General features: G+C 38.8%; 1 protein-coding gene across 2 annotated transcripts in view; it reads left to right on the top strand.

Moving 5' to 3' along the window:
* slc5a6a (solute carrier family 5 member 6a) overlaps positions 1-26,638 on the top strand; it is a 30,633-nt gene extending 3,995 nt beyond the window's left edge. For both annotated transcript variants that reach the window (XM_077587317.1, XM_077587316.1), the window contains exons 2-17: positions 9,768-9,994; positions 10,066-10,287; positions 12,888-12,953; positions 13,215-13,266; positions 13,630-13,697; positions 15,144-15,298; positions 15,381-15,521; positions 15,600-15,729; positions 15,806-15,894; positions 16,156-16,268; positions 18,391-18,458; positions 19,690-19,776; positions 19,867-20,045; positions 20,141-20,244; positions 20,684-20,805; positions 21,653-26,638. In XM_077587317.1, the coding sequence (XP_077443443.1) occupies positions 9,869-9,994; positions 10,066-10,287; positions 12,888-12,953; positions 13,215-13,266; positions 13,630-13,697; positions 15,144-15,298; positions 15,381-15,521; positions 15,600-15,729; positions 15,806-15,894; positions 16,156-16,268; positions 18,391-18,458; positions 19,690-19,776; positions 19,867-20,045; positions 20,141-20,244; positions 20,684-20,805; positions 21,653-21,847 (1,917 nt within the window). In that variant the 5' untranslated portion in view covers positions 9,768-9,868 and the 3' untranslated portion in view covers positions 21,848-26,638. The remainder of the gene's footprint in view (positions 1-9,767; positions 9,995-10,065; positions 10,288-12,887; positions 12,954-13,214; positions 13,267-13,629; positions 13,698-15,143; positions 15,299-15,380; positions 15,522-15,599; positions 15,730-15,805; positions 15,895-16,155; positions 16,269-18,390; positions 18,459-19,689; positions 19,777-19,866; positions 20,046-20,140; positions 20,245-20,683; positions 20,806-21,652) is intronic.
* The last annotated feature ends 395 nt before the right edge of the window (positions 26,639-27,033 follow it).

Below are 27,033 nucleotides of genomic sequence, written 5' to 3'. Positions count from 1 at the left end.
TACTTTTTCTTGGTCACTGTCATGTCTTGTTTTTCCTGGGCTCATTGGATGTCAGAACGATTAGGAGGCATTTTCAAGGGCGACTCAAAATAGTAGTCTTGTCAAGGGATGTGCGAAAGGGAAATTCACTCGCAACAAAACAGGAGAAGGCAAGGTGTCGGCCTTTTTATATTATTCTTCTACGGTGAAATGTTTCTTCTTCTTCAGCGCTGAGTGGCATCCAATTCAGGGCCGAAGAAGAAGCGGAGCCCTGACTTCTGCCATTTTTTAATCCCTTCTTCTAATCTCTTCTAACCGTCTTCCGCTTGCGAGTTTCAGCGTGAATTTTGACATTTTTATGAACTTTTTAAAATATACTTAAGATAAAAAAACTCAATATACTGAAGCCGCGAATGTAGAAGCCGCAAAGTGGTGCAGGATCACAGTAATCTATTTAAGAGTTGAATAGCTACCGAAATAAAAGCTAAAAAAAAATGCACTAAAATAGTCTCTTGTTTAAGTAATATGCAATAAGCATTTTTTTCTCGTGGATAATTTCTACATCACTGTGGCTTAGGGTGGAGAGTCTAATTTTCATTTACTTTGATATCGGTCTTTGGATTCTCCTTATTCGAATGCTTATCATTCTGCTACCATAATGTCACAATGTCACAGACCGAATCCTCAAAATAAAAATGAGAAAAAAACTGGTTTCTTTGATTTCTTTAAAGCAGTAAAACAATTCATTAATATTGTTATAAAGTTAAACTTGAGGTGGCATGGTACAGCAGAGGAGTCATGTGGTGTCTCGTAATCTACAAAATGTACTAGTAGCACAAAAGTCAAGTCAAGATCAGGAATCCAATGAGAAGTTCATACAGACAATCATGGTGTGAGGATGTATTTTAACATTTTGAAACGCGGGCAGGAACTTGAGTACCCAAAGAAATCAAACAGAAGTTTGTCCACATTTCTGTCCATGAAATTCTCCACTACCAGCAGATAATTTGGAAACATTGTGCCTGTGTTGCTAAGTAACTGTTTGTGTCCTTGTTTGTGTGGGCAGACATTGGATTTTGTTACCCTTTGATGATTATAGAATCATTACATTTTGTGATAAAAATATCTTGTCTTATTTACTACAATAAAGGAGCCCTGCATCTCAGCCAACGCACATAAGTCACAGCTGGATTGATTCCGGCATCAATTGGGTGCCCAAGTCTTATCCTTTAAAAACTGAAAAAAATATGACTGAAGCTTCCTACAGTAGAATGAAAAGCCTGCAATTGATTCACATAGAATTCAAACATTGGCATCTCCACAATCATGAGAAATTAGTATGTCTGCTGTTGCAATTTTTCCATCTTTTATTGCGGCAATATTTTGAAAATAATGTTGGATCCTGATGAATGATGAGGGGGAAAGGGTGTTTTATCTGTGGAGAGATGAAAGGCTCTAAGGCTAAGCTTTCTCAGGGTACTTGTCTGCTGTGTGATCCTCTGATGTTTTAATAGCCACTTTTTTATAATATTAACACTACACACTAGCACAGCAGTGCAAAAAAACTTGTATTATGTTTTTAAGATAACAGCAGCAGATCTGTTGGCAGTTCCACTCAGATCTAACATTTTTCAAAATCACAGAATTATAAAAGATGCTCAAGTTTACTAAACCCAATAAATATATTGTTATAAATATCATGCTTGCTTATCTGTTATACCACATAACAATATGTAAATTCTCTATTTCGTTCCACGGTCCTCACACAACTACCAACTAAACCCTTTAGTTTAAAATGTCTCAGTGTGGGTTATTTAATAACTATTAAAGGCCAGATTTTGTTACTAAGGTATTCAGATTGATCATTTTTTGTGTAAAAACAACAGACAGAGAGTCTAAAGTTTAATAGATTCTTTTTGGCTCAAGCAGCTCAGTTTTTGTAGCACCAATGTCCCACCTTTCTCTAATGGGGCTGTTTCTCTATTGTCAATCCCACAAAATCACTACAAAAATAGCATAAGACCAAGAGAGTAATTTTCTTTTCTTTTAGTAATGTTTAAATTATGGGCAGACTGGTGAAAGAGTGGTTAGCCGTGACCGGACGTTTCGTCAAAAGACGTTTGGTCCCCGGTCGTTTGGTCCCCGGACGTTTGGTCGACTGGACGTTTGGTCGACTGGACGTTTGGTCGACTGGACGTTTGGTCGACCGGACGTTTGGTCGAAAGGACGTTTGGTAGAACAGACGTTTGGTAGAACGGATGTTTGGTCGCCGGGTTCGCTCGCTGTCAAATTATGACAGTTTACTGTTGATATTTTGATATTAGATATTTAGATATTAAACTCACTCTCTCTCTCATGATTATAATTTTGAGAGCTGGTTTCAACAGTAACAACCCGGCGACCAAACGTCCGTTCTACCAAACGTCCGTTCTACCATACGTCCGTTCTACCAAACGTCCGTTCTACCAAACGTCCGGCCGACCAAACGTCCGGTCGACCAAACGTCCGGGTACCAAACGTCTTTCGACGAAACATCCGAGTACCGTGGTTAGCACATCCGTCTTACAGTTCTGAGATCAAAGGTTCAATCCCCAGTGGGTTCCGATCTTCTTGTGTATAGAGTTTGCATGTTCACCTGCATGTGTTCTTCTCCGATTTCCTCCCAAAAACATGCATGAGGCTGGATTGGATTGGATTGGAACTTTATTTCATCACGTATTCGGGAAATTTCCTTGGTTGCAGTAGCAAGACAGTAGCAAGCAGACCAAGCCATGCGACTGGGTGGGGTCGAGTCGCAAAGGTCGCAAAACAACAAAGCAAAAAGCACAAAGTAAAAGGCAAAGAATATTATGAAAATGCACTTTAAAAAGATAGAAAAGCAGCAAAAACACAAAACGAGCAAGAGCGGACGGAGCTACCGCTAGCGGCTGCCACTTAATCGGCGCCATCTTGGTTGCAGTAACAAAAACAGATACAGACACAAGACTGGTTGAACACTCTAAAATTGCCCCTGGTATGAGTGTGAGTGGTTGGCTATCTCCTTGTGCCCTGCGATTCGCTGGCAACCAATTCATGCTGCCCATAATTGGATGGGATAGGCTCCAGCATTCTCCGACCCTTGTGGGGACAAGCGGTCCAGAAAATGAATAAATGAGAGTTGGAAATTCTAATCTCATCTCATTTTCTGAACCGCTTTATCCTCATTAGGGTAGCATGGGGTGCTGGAGCATTTCCCAGCTGACTCCGGGGCAGAGGCGGGGGACACCCTGAATCGGTGGCCAGCCGATCGCAGGGCACAAGGAGACGGACAACCATTCACGCTCACACTCATACCTAAGGGCAATTTAGAGTGTCCGATTAGCCTACCATGCATGTTTTTGCAATGTGGGAGGAAACCGGAGAACCCGGAGGAAACCCACGTAGGCCTGAGAAGAACATGCAAACTTCACACAGGACCTGGATTTGAACAGAGGACACCAGAGCTGTGAGGCCGATGCGCTAACCACTCGCGTCACCAGGCCGCAGAGTTGGAAATTATATATAAATATTTTTTGTAGACACTTTTCAGTCCAGCACTCTAACAACCTTATCATAAGTGCCAATGTTGCATAGTAGCGTGTGACGTATTGGGTGTTTTTTTTTTTTGTATGGGTATCGAGTTGAAGATTTTAGTGTCGTAACAATACCAAACTACAGTCTTCCCTCGATTATCGCGACTTCACTTATCGCGAATTCACTTCTTTGCAATTTTTTTCTGCTATTAATTCTTTTTTTAATGTTCATAAAAATGTGAAAATCCATGCTGAAACTCGTAAGTGGAAGCCAATCCCGTCTTCCGCTGGCTACTAGAACTTGGCACTGAAGGAAAAAAAAGGTAATTATAATAGGGGTGATCCTACTTCGCGATTTTTCAATTATTGCGGGCATGTCTGGTCTACATTAACCGCGATATTCAAGGGATTACTGTACAGCCGTCATTTTGATGACCTAACATGTCGTAACAGGAAATGTACTTACATGGGGTTTTATTCCAAACTATTTTAATGCTCACTTGTATAAGCAATGAAGCATTCACCATAGTCATATCCTACCGACTACCAGGAAAAAAAATGTTGTCCAATCACATTTATTTTGAAATTCCCCAATCTATGTGAAGTCATTGGAATACTGCAAAATAATTTGGTATCATTGGAAAGCTCTGAATGTCCTCTGTAGGGCTCAAAATGAGTTAATGCGATTGGATGCACTGGGTGGGAGATATTTAGGTTTATAAATGTCCTCTACAGAGGACATATTTGTACTACTGGTAGTCAGGAGGATATGATTAATTCTAGTGTTTGATCAAACAGCTTCTGCATCAGACTGACAGGCCTCTCAGTCTAGATCACTATCTCACTTTGAGGAGCACACACAATGAACATATTTCCATGCACTTGCTTGCCCTGATTTGGTCAGGTTGTGCAAGACAGGTTTTCGTTGTATTTTGTATTTATTACAGATTGGTCACTTGAGTGAACAAATTTATCACGACTGTCTTGAAATAATAGTATGTTTTTTACAAGTGAAATTGTTGGTGGCCAAAAAATTCTTATTAAATAATTATTTTAAGGTGCCAATATGAACTTAATGCATTGTTCTAGCTGAATAAATAATACTGCTTTTGTTGGGAGTGATCATGTGTCAGCTTCTAGTTTCCCATCTTGGTGAGGATGATAAAGAGAGAACATTTAGATTGTTAGCCCCTTTACGTAATATAGAAAATTGCTGACATTTGCACTCTCCCAAATGTGGAATAACTTAGTCAACAATGGTTGCTTGGGAGACCAGACCTTTAGACAGGAATGCGTAAGAAACATGTCCTATCTCAAAAGTTACTTTATTGAGCCATATCCTAGAAATGCACTTGAAGTATTCATTAAATTGTCATAATATATCAATAGACTTTAAGAAATACGTTTTGGTAAATACTTATAACAGTTATCAATGATAAAAAGCCTTTTCCCATTTTAGAAGTCGATTGACAGCCAGTTAAAGCTGTTATTGTTTTGATTCTGTATTTACGATAGACTTATCAAAGAGGATAAATGATGTACTCTTGAATAGCTTGATCGTGGTCACATTACCATTTTGGTCCACCAAGCTTTCCTTTGGGGTTTGTCTGATATTTGCGAAAACAAATTACAATTTAACTGTTGTTTCCATAAATCTTTCTCTGATAGGAAATCTGAACTTAAATATAACAAGATTATATGTGCAGAGCTGCCAACCTCCGTCGACCCCATTTCCGGAATACCCTTTGTTTCCCCCATTTCCGGAGTTTATCCGGAGTGAATGCAAAATCGATATAAAATGTAGAAAAAATAACGTTGGACAATTTAAACCAAACTGTTATTATCATGTTTATACATTAATTGAAATATTGTGTTTTTGCAAACTATTGAAAAAGTACAGCATAATGAAAATAAGTTTATCTTTGTGTTTGGGTCCATCTACGTGCGTTTTACAGTCAGTAATTCCACCATGTGTCACGCTGAAGTGAAATTATAGGATTAGTTTCAAAACAAAAGACTTGTGGTTTAGTCAGCCTTAATAATATGTCCTTCCCTTATGAAAAAAACGAAAACGAAAATGTTAAAGCAATAGAGGCAACCTATGCAATCGATTTAGAATCGATTGCCACGCTGAAGTCGCACAAGACGAATCATTCGGCAGAACGTGTAACTCGGATGATTCACAATGCACTCGTTACCGAATTCTTCCCGTTTACAGTGCAGTTGAATCAAGATGGCATGATGAATTTTGAGGCATTTAAATTGGAAATTTGGCACTTTTCCGAAAAGGTTGCTTCAAAAAAAATTTAAGTGACATTTTCTTGGGATTTCCAGAGTTTAGGGAGGTTGTCCGGTGTCCGGGAGTTTGCGTTGTATTTCCGGCTAAACTCCAGAAATTCTGGAGTAGTTGGCAGCTCTGTATGTGCAATTAATCTCTCATCTCATTTTCTATACCGCTTTATCCTCATTAGGGTCGCAGGGGGGTGCTGGAGCCTATCCCAGCTTCTGGGCCAGAGGCAGGGGACACCCTGAATGGATGGCCAGCCGATCGCAGGGCACTAGGAGACGGACAACCATACACACTTATACCCGTACCTATGGGCAATTTAGACTGTCCACTCAGCCTACAATGCATGTTTTTGGAATGTGGGAGGAAACTGGAGTACCTGGAGGAAACCCACGCAGGCCCGGGGAGAACATGCGAACTCCACACAAGTGGATGTGATTTGAACACAGGACCCCAGAGCTGTGAGGCCGACGCACCAACTACTCGCCCCACTGGTCCGCCTAGCAATTAACGTATGAATTGAAAATACCAGTTTTATTAGATGCTCTTCTCAAACTATCTTAGCAGCAGTCCCTTGTCACCACTGCATAAACAGAATTTGCGCTAACCTTTTCTCTATATTGATCTGGCAGGAAGCTACGAGTTGTTGTAATTGTCATGGTTGGGCTGAAATAAAATCAACAAGCCTAGCTGTATGGTTGTTACAGAATCATGAGGATATTTAAACCGCATCTATCTTTATGAGTAACATGGCTTCTGTTAACATTACTGGCCATTGCTCTTAGAGCTGATGGTGACATCCATCCATACTATTTCTCACTGTGCAGGGTCGCAGTGCTCTGGGAACCCTTCCCAGCTTCCTGTGGACGAAAGGCATCCCAAACTTGTTTGAGTAAGCATCTAAAAGATGGCTACAAGAGGCACTAGGAAATAAATAATTAAAAGGTCAAGGCCAAGGTTTTTTTTTTACAACATAGCTGGCTGGCTTCTTTGCCCTGCTTTGTGTGCAATATAGTATGTTGATTGGGAATTGGGGAGTCGAATTCAACCCAAATTAAGAATTAGTTGACTTCTGATGTAGCCAGTCAGCATTTTAGGGGAGTGGACCTTTAACAAACAAGACTCACTTCCCATGCTCCTTGGAAACCAATCTTCCCTGTTGCGCTACATACTGTGAATCCTGGAAAAAGATTACTTTTCAATTTAACAAAAACATATTAGGGGATTGGGTTTTGTTTCCCTAAACTGGCATGTTCCACAATACTAAAAATGTTATTGAAGATATCTCACACAGGTCTTCAATTCAAGTTTCCTGTATGGCATTTTGCCTTCAAATAACCTCACTTTAGGCCAAAGGTCAGACATTGAATCAGGCCACCCCTGCATTGCCTCTATACACTCACGCACGCACATGCATGAATACAAAAGCAATTCCAAGTTACAAAATACGACATCAGAAAAATTCAAACATATTTTTGTAGTATCCAGTATTTATTTTGGAATTGTCATGATAGCGCTGCTCTTCCATTAATATCCCACCACTCCGCTGGCCTCCTATTGGCTAGAACGGGGGTCAGCAACCCGCGGCTCTGTAGTGCTAGCTTAGTTGCTCCCTGGAGCTTTTTTTCATTCATTTTCTTAATCCCTTATATCCTCACAAGAGTCGCAGGGGTGCTGGAGCCTATCCCAGCTGACTTCGGGCACCAGGGGGGACACCCTAATTTGGTGGCCAGCCAATCACAGGGCACAAGGAGACAAACAACCATTCACACTCACACTCTTACCCAGGGGCAATTTAGAGTGTTCACCCAGCCTACCATGTTTGTTTTTGGAATGTGAGAGGAAAACGGAGTACCTGGAGAAAACATGCAAACTCCACACAGGAGGACCAGTCAGCTGGGATGAGCTCCAGAACCTCCAGCGACCCTTGTGAGGATAAGCATTTCAGAAAATGAATGAATGTACATACAGCATGTGTTGCCTTCATTATAAGGCTTTTCATTTTTGCAGCTCCAGAGATATTTGTCATTTGGGTCCGGTACTCGGACGATTTGCCGAAAGACGTTTCGCCGACGGACAGTTCGGCGAACGGACGTTTCGCCGACCGGACGTTTGGCCGAACGGATGTTTGGCCGAACGGACGTTTCGCCGACCGGACGTTTCGCCGACCTCTAGGCTTAATATATAATTTTCCTATTTTTTTCGCTTTTTTTGTGTTTCGCACATGTCATACAAAACTGGTATTTTTTTATCATTTAAATAGGTTTGGGGGGCAGTATTGGGGAATTTAGAATGGTTGGAACAAATTACTTTTTTAAATACATAGATTATATTTAGATATTAACACATTACAGTTTTCATATGCCTTAATAAATACACTTTTTGATAATTGTACTTGTTTACTGGTATTTTAATATAGGCACAACCATATAGTATAGTAGTAATGTTAGGGGTGATTCTACTTGGTGTTTATTCGATTATTGCTGGCCATGTCTGGTTGACATGATCGGCGATATTCGAGGGATTACTGTAATATACAGTAATCCCTCGAATATCGCGGATCATGTCGACCAGATATGGACGCGATAATCGAACAATTCTGTAATATACAGTAATCCCTCAAATATCATGGATCATGTTGAGACAAATAAATCAGTGATTGTTGCTTTTTTCCACTAATGTAGTGCTCCAGAGTATGATGTTGCAACATGTGGTACTACACTGAAAATGAACTCTGAATTTGGATTGTTAACAATTTTTGAGCTAACAGAAAAGACCTAACAGGTTTGAAATTCTACCATCAATGTTTGTTAGTAATTTAAAAAATCTGCAATATAGTAACTGCATGAAAAAATTAACTGCAAAGTCTGGTCTACGTAGCCGAAGTAAGTCGGATCCGTTTCCAGTGAGGGCTACCCTATGTCACCAATTCTGTTCATACGTTTTTGTGGACAGAACGAAATGCAGCCGTGGTGTTGAGACAAACCCAACTGGTTTGGTAGCCTCAGTATTGCATTCCCACTTTTTGGAGGTGATGTAGTTCTGTTGGCTTCATCAGGCCACGATCTTCAAATTTTACTGGAATGATTCGCAAACGAGTGTGAAGCGGTCATGTTATTGTCCTTTTGAGTATCAACGCCATGGTCCTCAGTCGGAAAAAGGTGGCATGCCTGTCAGGGTTGCAATCTTTCCAGAAGTGGAGGAATTTAAGTATCTCTGGGTCTTGTTCATGAGTGAGGGATGAATTGAATGGGAGATCGACGAGCAGATCGGTCCGGCTTCTTCACTGATGCAGATTCAGTCTGTCGTGGTGAAGAATAGCTGAAGCCGAATGGCGAAGCTCTCTATTTACCGGCCAATCTCTATTCCTACCCTAATATCTATGATTTCGAGCTGTGGGTCGAGATCGAAAGAACAAGATTCCAGATTCAAACGGTTGAAATTAGTCTCCTCCGCAGGGTGTCTGGATTCTCCCTTACAGATAAGATGAGAAGCTCGGTCATAGAGTGGATGCTCCTCCGGATCGAGAGGAGCTAGATGTGTTAGCTCTGTGTCTGGCATCTGATTAGGATGTCTCCTGGAGGCCTCCATGGTGAGGGCTTACGGGCATGTCCTACCGGGAAGAAGCCAGTGAGTGATACAGTACACACTGGGGAGACTGTGTCTCCCGGTTGGCTCAGGAAGACGTTGGAATCCTCCCGAGTGGGTTGGATAAAGTGGCTGGAGAGAGGGAAGTCTGAGCTTCCTTGCTGAAGCTGCTGCCCCCGCAACCCGACTTTAGAACAGTGGAATAAATGAAGATGGTGTTCTGTGAATATGACCCACTATTGTTTCGCATGTCCCTTTTTCGATGTTGTGAGCACTTAACCGTCCACTCCAAACTCTTCCCTCAGGTCTCAGAGAAATCATAACAGCTCATCCGTTTAATGTCCATGCTTTTGTCCCTCCAGGTCGCCGAGGAGGATCATCACAATGGAGGATGTACCATCTTTAAAACTGTGATCAACTTCAGAGGCAACTTCACTACCATCTGTCCCCAGCCGTAGTCAACATGGGGGGAATTGTCCAGATGCACTTTACTACGGTGGACTATGTCATTTTTGCGTTGCTATTGGTGGCTTCAGCTGGTATTGGTTTATTTTACGCCTTCTCTGGTGGACGCCAGCGTACAACACAAGTAAGGTTTCTTTTCAAGTTAAGCAAAATCTGAGCTTTAAGTCTAATTAGAAACAAATGTATTTACCACAGGAGTTCCTTATGGCTGACCGCTCAATGAGCTGGCTACCCGTGTCTCTGTCACTGCTCGCTACCTTCCAGTCAGCTGTGGCAATTTTGGGTGCACCCTCTGAAGTGTACACCTTTGGCACACAGTACTGGTTCCTGGGCTGCTCATACTTTCTGGGCCTCCTCATCCCAGCTCATGTTTTTATACCAGTCTTTTACAGGCTGAGGCTTTCCAGCGCATATGAGGTAAATGGGGCTCAAAAGATAACTAACTCTTTGTAGTTATATTCATGTTAAAGGCTTTGAAATACTGTATAACATTTGTAAAAGTGTGTACAATTCCTAGAAAAAAAAATCCTAGACTCACTACTCTTGCAGAATGATTTTTCAGTTATATTCAATTGTGTAGAAAAGAGTCATTTCAAATAGCAACTTTTGAAATGAGACACAGGAAACACACACACACACACAATAGTCTGGATCTCAATCCAATTTGAAAATATTTTGTGGAATTTTAAGAAAATGGTCCCTAACCAGGCTCCAACATGCTAAACTGATCTGGAAGTATCATTCAGAGAAAGATGGGGCCAGACTGATGAAGAGCACCGTTTGCCCTCCTTAAGTCTATACCTTAGGGACCGCAACATGTGAAGTATAGTGTAACACTAGAAAAGCAGAGCTAATTAGCGAAACGGCATTCAGCTAATAGGCCACTTCAGCTTTGAACATTGGCTTTTGTTTGGTAAAGTAGCAACTACCGGGAAATACCGGTTGAATCGTCTAAGGGCATCTGTTGTGCAGCAATTCAGTCCTCAGAGAGTGATGGCCCATCACTCCGTCAAAGCCAAGAGAGGTTTGACATTAGAGTGACACGAACAGTTGGAACTTCAGAATTACTCACCCACCTCTAATTTTGCTGACATTCCCAAATTTCGAGTGTCTATTTTTTTAATCATTTATTTCCTTTTATTCAAACTTCATCAATCATGTGACAGCTTTTGTTTGATACAGACATCAGACAGTTTTAAGTGGCTGCTCATTAGAATTAAAACAAGGTATCGCTACAAAAAATATATGTACTAATAATAATAAAGATTGAAACACGAAATATGCATATAAATGGGAATTAAGATTAAGAATTTAGATACATTAAATATGACACAAAACTAACATGGAGGTGTATCTTAACAGGTTAAATGTCATAGCCTCTAAAACTATACATGCCCACCTATAACAAATCTCTAAATATGCACACAAACTAATTGTAAGGCTTTTGGATTTAAAAAAAAACAGTCTAGCTGGAAGGATATTTTTCAAGGATAAATGCTGTTTTAATGTCCCTTGAAAACACATACACATTTTTAAAATAGTAAAAATGTAAGTGCTAAAACAAAACACACCCAAACAGTTACCACTTTTCGGAAAATATATATTTTTTCCCTCTTTGTAAGATTTTAGTGTTGGTGGAAAGGGCAAGTATTTATGTGTTTTCTTAATTTTTGTGAAGTCCAAGGATAACTGTGTGATAGGGCAGGTGTATTTACTTTATGACGGAGCAGTATTTGGTACTATTTGTTTGTGTGGCAGGGGGGAAGAGTTGGATAAATCCGAGTAATAACTCCGATATTACTCGGATTTATTATTTTTTTCTGTGTCTTCCAAACAGGGGCTGGGAACCTTTTTGAAAGAGAGAGCCATAAACAATTCCTATTTTCAAATGTTATTCCTTGAGAGCCATACTCACAATTTAAAAGTTAAAATACATGAAAATGTGCGAAATTCTTAGTCATTTTACCACTTTTATTGTACAAAAAGTCTCAGAATTCTTTTGACAACAATGTTACGCTGTTGCTAATCAATGAATATTAATGAGTTCAATGAGTATCAATGAGAGAATGGATGCAGAAGACTAATGAAAAAAAGTCAATGCCAGAGTGCCAACGTGACGTTCCTATTGGTGCGTTCGGCACTCGGTTCTTTCACCACCAGTTTCCATATTTTAGCTCCGAGCTATATGCACCCATCAAAAGAGCCACATGTGGCTCCCGAGCCATAGGTTCCCCAGCCCTATTTAAAACAAGAGTGGAGTCTTGTTGGCAGGACAACACCAATCCGTTCTGTAAAAATCCTCTAAAATGTACTAAAACTGGAGTACTTGAGCAATTTGTTTAACAAATTAGGTATATTGAAGCCAACAGGTATCAACAAATCCCTAAAATGGAGCAATTCATTCAACAAAGGAGGCTAGTTGTAGCCAGCAGATTTGTTACCTTGGAATGTGCTTGCCAAATAGCCCTCATTCATACTTTGTGACTCTAGCAAAAATTCCTGACTTCGGAGTGGCAATAGACCTAGTTTTCTGTTTGGTTGCTCATTCCATTTTTTTTTAATTTGCCAGGGATTGCATTGAAGTAAATATTTGATTGAAAAAATACATAATTTCTTTAGATGACAAGAACTAGTATTTAATTTTTTGACACATTTTATCAATTTTATTGTGAATGAATAATACATTGAAGACAACATCTGGTGGATTTATCAGCAGTTGATGTAAAATGTTATCTTCTCTCTTTTGTTTATTTGTCCTTCAAAACTCCCATTTCTTATGTTTGTCTTGTCATGATAATCTCAGAGCTCGGCCTTTTTCTCGATGTGTTAACGGACAGTAAAACAGGCAAATGTCTGTTTTTATAGTCGCTTTTAAGTCAGCTTTATACTGCATATGAAGAGAAAACATTGTTTTATGATCTAAAACCATGAAAATGACTCTGACATTATCTGTAACAGGCATTTATTGTTTTTTTGTTCTTTTTTCCCCCTTTTCTTTTCTCTTTTTTATTAAACAGTATCTGGAGCTGCGCTTTAACAAGACAGTCCGTATCTGTGGAACTATGACCTTCATCTTTCAGATGGTATCCTAACTCTTAAATTCATATTTCAGTCATAATTATGTCACGATATTCATGTGTATAGTCTGACTGAAATTCCATCCCACCGAAGTGCTAATCAAGCCCAGGGGTGTTTAGTAATGTAAGGGTAATCATTCACTTTACTCAACTAATTGAAAAGGAGTTCTTGTTCAGTGCATGTAGTAATTGGTTAGTCATGTTTTCCTCTAAAGTAAAACAATATAGTGATCTTAATGTATTAATTTTTTTTCCCTGTATTTGCAGGTCATATATATGGGGGTTGTCCTTTATGCGCCGGCTTTGGCACTTAATGCAGGTGAGATAACAGAAAAACTTGCTGCTTTTCTCCTGTAACAAATGCTTCTCTTTTGTAAATTGACCATGACACATCGATGTCCAAGTAAATTGTTGTAAACTGGGCAGGAAAACAAGGAAACATTTAAACAAATGCTAAATGATAAATTTATTTGATATACATTGTTGTTATTCAGTGTGTATAAGTCTAAGTCTATATTGTGCACCCTTGCTGTCATTGGTTTTGTAAATTACCGTGTAAATCCCCCCAAAAATATCTAAAAATAATTTTATGGTTTTGAAAACAAATAGATCATCTCCATCATAGATGGGATTAAATGTAGAAGCTGTGTTAACTTAATGGTATTGCTGTGTTTACTTACAGTCACTGGTTTTGATTTATGGGGAGCAGTGCTTGCCATGGGACTTGTGTGTACTCTCTATACCTGTCTGGTAAGTTGAGAATTGCTGGACTGCAGTTATTCCTTTTAATCATCTCTAAAATTTTAATGGATTAGTCATTTTATATGTGTTGTTTGTAGAATATGCTTGTCCTGCAGTTTGAGTATGTAAGCGCTCTTGGGCTTGGCTCCCGCTAGAACTTAAATATTGTTATTTTTCCTGACCGTAATGTCTGTCTTTTTTCATACTGCTTTTGAAAATTGCGAAAGATTGAAAAAGCTAGTGTGAGTCAGGTTTACATTGCTGAGTTTTAAATGCATCTGTTTTCATAATATTTATAAACCATGTCGAAGTTGTTTGAGTACCTAGAAGCTAGAAAAATGTTTTACAGGTTGAAACCCATTTACAATAACTTTGCTAATTAGCATGGCTAACATACATTAATTTAGATGTACATTGAGAGCAGCATTGAATTTGTATATGAATGGGTTCCATTGTTCAAATTTTAGGTAATTGCTATCACATCTTTAATTTTGTTTGTTGTTCAAAATATGAAACTTTTTCTGTAAAACCAGACCCTGCACACACAAACGTTCACCTAGTACATTTTACTTTGACTAAAATTTTAAATCACCTCTGGAAAAGAAATTTGTTTCATCATGAGGTGCAAGAGAGTATACTATGTTTCGCAGCAAACCAAACATGACTCGGAGGCACACACATAAGGGGCAGCCTCCCGCGTTATCATCGGCTAAAGAGACCACCAATAAATGTGGCTTCATCCCATTAGATGATTGGCTGCAGATAAGCAAAATTCATAAAAAAAACAACAGACTTCATCAAATTGTATTGTCGTGCGATCTTTCAATTGTGAGTGTTGAGGACCCCTGCACTCAAACATCTTGATGTGTTCATCATTTCTACTGTATTTTCTCGCACATAAGCCATATTTGTAACAAAAAAATGCTGATTGAATCAAGGGAACGGCTTATATGCACACAATACTTACAGCGTTGCTATACTCTTTTTCACCAGTAGATGTTGGCAAACTACCATTTACTATTTGTTGGTTATTTTCTGTTTTTCAGTAAGAAAACAACCATTACTGGATGAATTACTAACTTTCTTATGATATTGACTGTTTTGATTCATACAGTATCTCAGAAATACCACCTGCGATTATTTTTCTTAAGATTTTCCCTTCAAAGTAACACATTTGTACTCCTATTAAAACCGTGAATATGGAGGTGAAAATTGTGAATCAGGGGGCGGCTTATATGTGAGACATTGTAAAATTCTACGATTTTAAGGCCATTTTAAGGGTGCGGCTTATACGTGGGCGGCTTATATGTGAGGAAGTACGGTATTCGATAATATTTCCTGAATAAAATAAGTACATTGTAAGAGACGTTCAATTGGTAACATTGAGTTGATTGTGTACAATCACTCAATACTGGACAATACTGTGTTAGAATTCTTTGTACTCCTTTTCCTTAGGGGGGCCTAAAGGCAGTGATGTGGACCGATGTCTTCCAGACAGTGGTAATGTTTGCTGGGCAGCTGGCGGTTATCATTGTAGGTGCACACCAGGCAGGTGGGATTGCAGAGGTTTGGAGGAAAGCAATGAACGGCAGCCGAATTGCTGGACTAGAGTGAGTTAAGAATGTATTGTAAAAATGGGCAACTACACAACTTAAACTGACCTTTTAATAATTGAGATTTATTTTGTTGTAGCCTAAACCCAGATCCATTGGAGCGCCACACCTTCTGGACATTGGGTGTGGGTGGAATTTTCCTGATGCTGGCTCTATATGGAGTCAATCAGGCCCAAGTCCAGAGATACCTAAGTTCCCGCACGGAGAAAGAGGCTATTATGTGAGTGTCCTCCTGCTTAAAGTCAAATTTTACTTTTATTAATGTATTGTGAAAATAATTTTATTTTCTGTCTTCTAGGTCTTGCTATGTTGTTTTCCCATGCCAACAGATTGTCTTATGTTTAGGATGTTTGATGGGTCTGGTTATGTTTGCTCGCTATGGAGAGGACAGCCCTCTTGATAAGGGCTATGTAAAAACAAATGATCAGGTAATATTAAATGACATTATATGGTTTCTCATATGGAATTAAAAAATGCATCGTCATGTTATCGTGTTTTTGGCAGATGGTGTTATACTTTGTAATGGATGTGTTTAAGGATCTGCCTGGCCTTCCAGGCTTGTTTGTGGCCTGTCTCTTCAGTGGAGCACTCAGGTAAACAATTCAGAAAAGCAATGCCCATCTTCATGTTAATATGAGATGAGGACTGTCTTTTTTACAGTTATTGTACGTTTAGATTTCCAAAATAATAATGGTTTCGAAATTGATACTACATCTTTGAAATGGTGATTCTGTCTTTTTTTAATTTGAATTCTGATCAACGTAAAGACAGTGGATAGAAATTAAATTTTCACAACTACAACTCCATTTAAATGCCTTCTCTTTCATATGTTGATATTTTGTTTTCTCTTACAGCACTATCTCTTCAGCCTTCAACTCTCTGGCAACAGTAACCATGGAGGACTTAATTAAACCTTATTTTCCCAACATGAATGAATCTAGAGCCACACTACTGTCAAAAGCACTGGGTAATTTGTGTGTGTACGTGTGTGTGTGTGTGTGCTTAATCCTCATTAGGGTGGCGGGGGGTGCTAGAGCCTATCCCAGCTGACTCCGGGTCAGAGGCGGGGGACACCCTGGATCGGTGGCCAGCCGATCACAGGAGATGGACAACCATGCACATTCACACCCATACCTAGGGGCAATTTAGAGTGTCCAATCAGCCTACCATGCATGTCTTTGGAATGTGGGAGGAAACCAGAGTACCGGAGGAAACCCACGCAGGCCTGGGGATAACATGCAAACTCCACAAAGGTGGACATGACCTGGATTTGAACCCAGGACCTCAGAGCTGTGAGGCCGACGCACTAACCACTCGTTCTACCGGGCCGCCCGGCCAGCTAGGTGTTGGGAGATAATAGGAAACCAACTCCAGCACAACAATAAAAAAGAAAAATTATCGGATACAGGAAGCGTATTGTAGCATTGCTTGTGTGTGGCGATGTGATGCATTCGCAGGCGCAAGGCCTGATGGGTATTGCGCCCATGACTGTAAATAAGTGTCAATGGGGCTAAACAATGAGTGGATTTTGTGACAGAGGTGAGTGGCAAGTGAGCATGTCTTGCTTGCTAAGTTCAGAGTGGGCATTCAAGAGAAACACTTTAACCCCAGCTATATTATACGTATGTCAATGTATTACAGTCGTATCTCTACTTATGAAATTAATTAGTTCCAAGACTTTTTTCGAAATTTAAAAATTTTGTGAGCAGAGGTGTACTTTATATATAAATTCTCAAATTTGTTCCATGGTCCTAACACAACTACCAACTAAACTCTTTAAAATTAGTCAAAGTGTCCCATTTTTTTATGAAAAAGAAACACAAAAATTAGAGAAAATTATAAGGAAATGATTTATTAATGTGTTAAGATAAATAAAGCATATGAAAATGTGCCCAGCGCCACTGAAATATCTCCCTCTGCGTCCGTAATAGATGTAAAACCCGTGTTTGTCTGCCAGATAGCGGCATGAGCCCATTCTACCAGGGCCAAAAGCCGTCTACTGTAGTACATTTTAGACGTTTACATGTGCCCTGTGTGTGTGGATGAAAATATGTGCCACGTTGCATTTGCCGTTTTTAATCTCGTAATAAGGGGAATTCAAAATACAATAATGGATAAGGGAATGCATTTACTTTTTGGGGGATTTTGTAACTTGGATCTTTTTCGTATCTCGAGTCACTCATTTGTATATTAAAAAATTGTAACCTGAAACTTTCGTACTTAGAGGAATTCGTAAGTAGAGGTATGACTGTATCTGCACTTTTAATTAACTCGATCTTTTGTACGTTGGACAGCTTTTTGTAAGTGTTTTGTAACCTGAAAATTTCATATGTAGATACAGCAGTACCACTGTATTGGTACTATGGTGGTACAGTGAAAGTGTGGTTAGCACATCCGCCTCACAGTTCTGAGTTTGAGGTTTCAATCCCTGCTGGGTTCTAACCTTCCTGTGTTGAGTTTGGATGTTGTCCCTGTGCCTGCGTGAGTTTTCTCCAGGTACTCCAGTTTCCTTCCCCATCTCAAAAACATGTGTGGTAGGCTGATTGAATCCAACTGTTCCCTATGCGTGAGTGTGAATAGTTGTTTGTCTCCTTGTGCCATGGGATTGTCTGGCAACCCCCGTCTGGTGCCCGTAGTTGGCTGGGGTAGGCTCCAGCACCCTCCTGTCCCTCGTGAAGATTAGCGATACGGAAAATGAATGAATGAGAGAATAAATTGCCTTTCTTTGTAATTTCTAAAACATTATATTGAACATTAAAAAGGTTGTTTATAGCCAGTATTTTTTTTAAACAACTTACTTTTAACCATAAATGACTAGTCTGGAACTTAAAATATTATACATTAATATATTTTTTAAACTAGTAGCACCACCTGTTGGTCCAGTGGTTCTTCCTCCTGGCTTTGATGTGGGCAATATGAGTTCGATTCCCACCCGGTGGCAGTGTGAGTGTTAACGTGAGTGGTTGTTTGTCTCCTTGTGCCCTATGATTGGCTAGCAACCAATTCGAGTTGTCCCCCACCTGCTGCCCGTTTTGGATCGGAATAAACTAGAAATTATTTAATTTTTGATTTTAAATATGTCCCTACAGCACTGGCCTATGGATTGGTGTGTCTGGCCATGGCCTACCTCGCCTCCCTCATGGGATCTGTTTTGCAGGTAACAAAATACTTCGCAAGCAACTGCAAAGATTTTATTAGGGGCACGTGAACACCATCAAATTATTGGTCATAGTAATGTAAACAGGGGGCTAATTATCCGGCACCATGTTTTGCAAGATGTTTTTGAGTGGTTGATCTGGATCAAAGGTTGCTTCTAAATCCAAGAGAATGGTCAGAATATGAAAAACTAAACAAATGTTAAAAAATATCCCCGCTTGCTGCTGAATTTTTTCAAACCATTTATTATATCCAAAATGGATATTGGCTCTTCAAAAATAGTAGTCTACATTTTCTTTACAACAATCTTCTTATGCGTGTAAACTCCAATTTGGTACCGCCATTATTTTCACTCAATGAATGCATGCACGAATGCAATTTTTTTAATTAATTAATTTTTTGTTAATTCACACAAAAATTGGTGCTTCCATGTTTGTGGATCGTATTAAGTCATTGAGCACTACAACAGACTTCCCAATAATTTTTGTGTTGCTCTATCATCAGATCAAACAGAGCAATTTAATTTCAAATTTCATACATCTAAGCGACAAGTGGGCAGACTATTCCACAAAGGGCCTTAGAGTTTTCCTTCCAACCCATCAAGTGGACACCTTTCCACCAATCAGTGGAATGGAGTCAGGTGGTTGTTATTTCTGCAGAAACATCATTGGTAAATCATTGGTGGGCAAACCGGTCCTTGAGGGCCGCTGTGGGTGCAGGTTTTTGTTCCAACCGATCCAGCACAGACAATTTAGCCAATGAGATTTCTGCAGAAAACAAGAAGCACCTGATTGCAATCCACTGATTGCACTTGTAGGACACCAGATTGGTGAAAAGGTGTTCTCTTTATGAGTTGGAATTAAAACCTGCACTCACTGTGGCCCATTGTGGAATAGTTTGCCCACCCCTGGGTTAAACTGTCTGTGCTTGTCTGGTTGGACCAAATACTATGACCCACCATGGGACTTGACAACTGGTTTGGCCAACCCTGAACTAGGCTGTGGTGTGGTTTTAATCATTCTACCCACTTTGCCTGTATTGTGCACTTGATGGAATCGCGAAGTACCTTGAATCTTTGGATGAAGCTTAATAAACTCATTTTTAGGTTCATGAATGTTCCTCCCACTATCGAATAATTGAAAATCATTACTCTCAAATGCCACAAAGTCAGGTAGTGTTACACAAGTTCCAGTAAAAACGACATAAGCAACATCTCTCCTTTCTACCCTCAGGCAGCCTTAAGCATCTTTGGTATGGTAGGTGGTCCCCTGCTAGGCGTCTTTTGCCTGGGAATGTTTTTCCCTTGGGCTAACTCCATTGTAAGTACACTTTTTTCAATCCAATATTGAGGTGGATGGGCATGATGTCACAATATGTATTACAATAATGTTTTTGCTTCTCTTTCCCAGGGGGCATTAGTTGGTTTAGCATCAGGTCTCGCTATGGCCTTCTGGATTGGCATTGGCAGTTTCGTGATGCGTATGCCTAGTTCTGTGTCAGCGCTCAGTAATGTCACACCACCCCCCTTTACGAACATTACCACTACAGTCATGACCTCATTGGTCAACGCTACAACAGCCAAACCTAGGTAAAGTCATAGATAAATCATACTTGCGTTGAAGTACAACAAAGGATTTTAAATCCAATTCTCACTTTCACTTTCACTTTTCTTTGACCTCTTAGGCCAATCGGTGTTGACGCAATCTATTCATTGTCGTATATGTGGTACAGTGCTCACAATTCCACCACTGTGGTAGTAGTAGGACTCGTCGTCAGTCTACTTACAGGTAAATTCCCTTCTTTGCACGATAGCAAACTAACTTCAAATATTTAATGCTTTTAAAAAATGTATTATTCTTTTCTCATCTCATCTTATTTTCTCAACCGCTTTATCCTCATTAGGGTCGCGGGGGGTGCTGGAGCCTATCCCAGCTGAATTTGGGCCAGAGGCGGGGGACACCCTGAATCGGTGGCCAACCGATCGAAGGGCACAAGGAGACGGACAACCATTCACTCTCACACTCATACCTAGGGGGAATTTAGAGCGTCCAATCAGCCTGCCATGCATGTTTTTGGAATGTGGGAGGAAACCAGAGTTCCCGGAGAAAACCCACACCGCTATATTCGAAGGATTACTGTATTTCTTCTTCTCTTTTTTGGTATTAATGTACTTTGTTTGAATTCAATTGCCATATCTGAACTGTCCCATACATCTGTTGACATTAGGGCCAATGTCAGAGAAGCAACTGACACCAGGAACGCTCTACCCTGTCTTTGGAAATCTGCTTTTCTTTCTCCCTGAACGCTACCGAGAGAAGCTCTGTTGCATCACTCCTCTAGCGCAAAAGGTAACCATACTGCCGTATTTTCTCGCATATAAGCCATATTTGTAGAAAGAAAATTATGACTGAATCAAGGGTACGGGTAATATGCGCATAAGACTTGGTGTACTCTTTTTCACCAGTAGATGTTGGCAAATTAACATTTACTATTTGTTGGTTATTTTCTGTTTTGCAGTAAGAAAACAACCATGACTATGAATTAATTCCTTATGATATTGACCCTAATAATGTGCTTTTGATTCATACAGTATCTCAGAAATACACATACATATATACATATACATGATTTATTTTGGGTGGCCCGGTGGCGTGAGTGGTTAGCGCGTCGGTCTTACAGCTCTGGGTTCCCGGGTTCAAATCCAGGTCACGTCCATGTTTGGGCCTGCGTGGGTTTCCTCCGTGTACTCCAGTTAACTCCCACGTTCCAAAAAAACAAAGTAACACATTTGTACTCCTATTATAACCATGTTAAATCATGGAGTTGAAAATTGTGAATCAGGGGGCGGCTTATACGCAAGAAATTGTAAAATTCAATGATTCTAAGGCAATTTTAAGGGTGCGGCTTCTATGCCAGTAAATACGGTAAGTGCATAGTTAATGTTGTAGTTCTGTATAAATGATGCCATCTATAGGTAAACCTAAGAAAAGCGTAGAAGTTGACGTTTTTACCGCATGGTTTACATTAGCATACGTTAATACATTTAGCACCATTTGGACTCAATGGCAGATCTCTACAATTTTATTTATTCATTTTTAATTTTTTTTTTTTAAGTTAAAAGCAAGTCAATATAGCAGTGACCCGGGAATTCCTTTTTCCTTTCTTGTTGTGAGTCAAACTGTCTTTGTTGACCAGAACAATGAAGTCAACGCCCAGAATTATGAGAGGGCGAAGAAAGGAGCAAATGGAGAGGCTTACTGCAAAGAAGATATGGTCACCGAGGACAAAGAAATGGAGAGTGACAGTGTGCAAACAGAAGACGAGGAAAGCAAGGCAGCTCTTCCATCATGCAAGCTCACTGCTCATACCACGGAGGAAACTGCCCTCTAAAACGCCTCATCACTTCACCAAATCCATAACTAAAGTGAGACCTGGTAGGGTAATGCAATAATTTACTTACCCTAAATAAGCACTGGTAACTGTTGAGGGAAAGTACTATCTAACTCAGTGGTGAGCAAACTATTCCACAAAGGGCCGCAGTGGGTGCAGGTTTTCATTCCAACCCATAAAACCTTTTTACCAATCTGGTGTCCTACAAGTGCAATCGGTGGATTGCAGTCAGATGCTTCCTGTTTTCTGCAGAAATCTCATTGGTTAAAGTGTCTGTGCTGGATCGGTTGGAACAAAAACCTGCACCTATAGCGGCCCTCGAGGACCGGTTTGCCTACCCCTGGTCTAACTGATACAGTGGTGCCTTAAAGGGACAGACACCAGGTAGCATAAGTGACCTTAATGTGATTGATGGTTGTTTATTTAAGAATGTAAATGGCGAATATCTCAGACCGTTGATAATGGAGAAAATATATTTAAAACAAAAAAATGACAGACTACGAGAGTAGCCATTTTGTGACGTCAATTATGCTTACGCACATGCACACTGATCTACTCGAGCACATGTGTTCGTCATTTAGTATTAATGACATCATTAGGGAAGCAAGGGCAATTTGGGAGACTTGTTTTTTGATTGGCTAAAATAGTAACCACAATAATAAAAGACGAAGACACTAAGGGTGGCCATTTAGTGGAAATACTTTTTTACTTTTTTTATCCACTACAGTAATCCCTCGAATATTGCGGCTTCAACTTTCGCAACTTCACTACATTGCGGCTTCACTACATCGCAGATTTTTTCTGGGGGATTTATTAATCTTTTTTTGTAAGTTCATAAAAAATCCACACTGAAACTCGCAAGCGGAAACAGCTCCTCTGTCATCCGCTTGCTACTAGGACTCAGCAATGAAGTAAAAAAAAAAATATATATATATATATTATTTTTTAAATAGGTGTGACCCTACTTCATGATTTTTCGTTTATCGCGGCCATGTCTGGTCTACATTAACCACGATAATCGAGGGATTACTATATTACATATCAGAAATGAATGCACATGAAAAAAATGTTGTCTGTCCCTTTAAGCAACATTTTATCTTGAAATGCAAAATTTGAAATGTGAATGCAAATTACACTTATAATTTTGAGATCATATTTTGACAGACTAGCTAGATTACGGAAAAAAATTAACTTGTATCTCATTTCACCACTGTATCTTGAAACACAACTTTTTAAAGTAGCACCTTCCAAATATTGCTCAGAAAGATGATCCTTTCTGATTGAAAAACACAAGTAGCTGTTCTGAGTTGAACTAGGTAGAAAGTGGGAATATGCCACATTTTCTACTGATTTAACAAAGATAGGAATATTTACAAGAGAACTATAATCAGAGTATAAAATGACAAAGAACCAAAACAGAAACATTTGTTCTCGTGCTGTGGAGTGTGCAAAGTACATGACTTTGGTTTTCTTTAAGCGATATTTAGTTCCTGGTGTAGATTTGTTAGTTAATGTGCCATACTGTTAGTCTGAGATTGTCTGAGTTCGATCAGAAGGATACATTTCATGTGTGCTAACCCTTTTAGTCTAATTTGGGTTTTGTTTTTGTTTTTTTGCAACCATCATCTGTCCTCAATTACTAATCTGTAAATGGGAAATCAATCTTATCCCGACCATATTTTTTATTATTTGAAGTATGATGATTACTATTCAAGATTAAATTAGTTAAAATGTAAACGGACGACTGATAGATTGTCAATTTTTAAATGAGATCAAGCCTAGTTTAGCACTGCTGGTTAATCCTGCACGCTCCACTATTTTGATTTAATACTAAGTATTGATGAATTTAGAGAGATACATAAAAGCTATGCCTAGAAAAACATTGTTTAACAATGGTAGATATTTTTTAATCCATTTATAATAATGGGACTTATGTAATACCTATTGCATTACATATTTTAGAGAATTTGTCGTTGAAACCTCCGATTGGGTTTTAACTTTCTGTACAGAAAGGCTGCTCAAATGTCAATTGGGTGGCCTTTTTTCTTTTTGATTTTTATAAAAGATGAATGCATTCGATTGCTTACATTAGCTGTCAGTTTACCCATGTATTTATTAATCAATGATTTATTACAGCTACATATATTAGTTTTTCTCAAGCTACTGTACCACATCAGGTAAACGACACATTGGACAGATGTTCATCTTTCTTTCAACTACAGCACAGTGAAAAAGTATTTGCCTGTTCTCCTAATGTCATGTTTAATATCTTCAAGCAAATATAACTGTCAGACAAAGCAAAGCCAAGTATGAATGAGCACAGTCTTTAAATGAAGATTCTTTTTAAATGACCCGTTTTATTATTTTAATTTAGCAAAGCCCTGTGCAAAAAATATACTAATTGTTCCTAAACCTAATACTGTATTTACTCGCATATTTTGTCGGACAAAAAATGATGACTGAATCGAGGGTACGGTTTATATGCGCATAAAAACACAACATGCACAGAACTGCAAGTTGACGCCACGACGCAAGTGACTGCCCCCGATACGGTCATTTATTTCACAATAGAGAAAAGATAAACAAAAGGGTAAACAAAATTTATTTTGACGTCTATGAATGAAGTTCAAGAAAACGTAAAAAAACGTGAAAAAACTAATGTTCCCATCACTGCTCGCTTGGAGGTGAAAATTGGGAATCAGGGGGCGTCTTATACGCGAGAAATTGTAAAATTAAAAAAAATTAAGGCAATTTTAAGGGTGTGGCTTATATGGGAGTAAATACGGTACTGATTTTGTGGTCAGCAACACTGGATCGTTTTCAGAATTTTAGGGTCATGCCGCAGGATTTCATTCATACTGAAATATGGATATTGATTTGGCCAGCCCCAAACTTTTATCATTTAATCCAGAAGTTATCTTGGTGGTTTGTTTGGGATTCTATTACTTTACTACGTAAACCAAGTACTCTTAAAATCTACGTCACAAACTTCGATTGCCGGAAAGTGTCAGGCAATTGCATGTTAGAAAGATTTTGCAAAAGAAAACAAATGCCAATAGCCACACAAACTCAAAATGACCACAATGGAAGCACACTTAAAACACTAAAACTGGTTTAGTTTTTTGGTACAACATTTTGCGCGTTATACTCGAATAAATACGGTACTTACTTTGTAATGCAGTACTTCCATTGTTGATCTTGTAAAATAGAATTAGCAGCTAATGTTAAGCAAGGATATCTACTGAGTGAAAAGAGCAGCAGGTAATATCATATAATTATGATATCTCTACTACTAATTATCTCTACTGCGTTCGTGTTGTGGCTATTGATATTTGTAGTGTTCTTTTTTTAAGATTTTGGTGGATTACCTGACACTTCACGGCGTCCGTAACAACCGGAAGGCTTGACATTCTCCTTTAAGATTTTTATGTTAAAAAAAAAAAATCATGGTACCACTAATTACAGCAAGTTGGCCAGGTCTTGTATGAGCAAAGCAATCCCTGACAATCGCACTACTACTGCATTGTTTGCAGCTTGTTTAGGTATTTTAGTCCAAATCATTTAGACATGCTTTTACAAGGGTTGAGTAATTAAACATGCATTTTATATTTACTTGGGTTTTTTTTTGTCTACTCATTTGCTTGATGATTTTAAACTTTTATTAGCGACGGTACGCAGAAAATGTGAATTTAGGGTGAAATATTTTTTTAAACTCTTCATTGGCCACCATGTTAAAATGTCCTCATTTTTTTCATCTTGTCATCTCTGCGTTGTGAGACTGGGAATAGGAGTAGGATTTCAGGTTATCTTTAACAGAACTGCCATGAATGTACTGTCTTATAATTATGTACAATGGTATAGTACACTGTCATAGCCAGTATGTGACTAATTGAAGTCATTGTCCCTGTTTGTTTTATCGTCTTTGTTTTTTTGGAATCTAAGAATTTTTGCCCATCCCATAATGATTTTAGCCATCCATTCTCTTTGTTTGAAATGAAGTTTTATCAAGATTTGATAAACTCCATCGCCATTTTGAGTTATAATATGGCTTCCAATGGTTTGTTTAAAGACTACAGTCAATCTTATGGTTTCCCTAAAGAAAAGTACACTTGAACTTTCTAACATAATACATTTTTTTTTTTTTAAGAAATCTCGGTTTTAGTCTCCTTACACATACTCCTGTTTATATTAAACTGGGTTTTTGAAGCACTGTTTAGACAATCAAGGTGACAAAGGAAACCATAGAAAATATGCAACTTTGCATGTTTGGATTTATTTTTATTTTTACAAGGATCTGACTGTATCTCACTTGTTGGACCTTTTGAAGCCTCACAAATGTTTATTTCATCTTTCTGAAATACCTCAATTTGTCCAACGCATATAGAATATCTTGCTTATTTTTGACTGTTTGATTTCTACTAACAGTGCATATGTTTCAGACCAAAGTTGTATATTTTTATAATTTCTCAATAAGCCTCCTCACATTTCAAGAGTAGAAATGTGGTATTCTATATGCAGTAACATTTTTTTTAAATCTGTGAATGAAAGGCTGAATTGGGATTGCAGCAATTTTACATCCCACATTCAGGCTTCGGTCTTCACATTGTAATGTTACCTTTTTTAAAATGATCCTCTGTATGTGATGAATCTTTTTAATGATTGAAGATCTTCATGGTACCTGAAATTACTTGAAGTGTATGTGCCTGTAGCATTACCTTAATGATATTATGGATACATGTCCCGTTACACTGTGAGGAAAGCAAACTACATCAGTAAAATTTGCTGAAATTATTTTTAAGTATATATGATTTTTGTGAAAATTAATTGATGTACTCTTTAAAACGTTTAAGCACAATGAAGAAAATACCCACATTCAACAACACTAGTGAAAAAACTGTAATTTTTTACGGTCCAATATTGGTACAGTGGTACCTCGAGATACAAGCTTAATTCGTTCCGAGACTGAGCTCGTATGTCGGTTTACTCGTAACTCAAATGAACGTTTCCCATAGAAATGAACTAAAAACAAAATAAATTGTTCCAACCCTCTGAAAAAACACCCAACGCACGTCAACGTGCTCGTAACATAACATAAATAAATTTAAATGAACTTGGATTACAATGCAGACACTCAAAAATAAGTTAAATAATTATTCCGAAAATAATGCACACAAATGTCCTCACAA

Source organism: Stigmatopora argus, chromosome 19, assembly GCF_051989625.1.
Source record: "Stigmatopora argus isolate UIUO_Sarg chromosome 19, RoL_Sarg_1.0, whole genome shotgun sequence".
Classification (NCBI taxonomy): Eukaryota; Metazoa; Chordata; class Actinopteri; order Syngnathiformes; family Syngnathidae; genus Stigmatopora; species Stigmatopora argus.
This window is presented reverse-complemented; position numbering and strand designations above follow the sequence as displayed.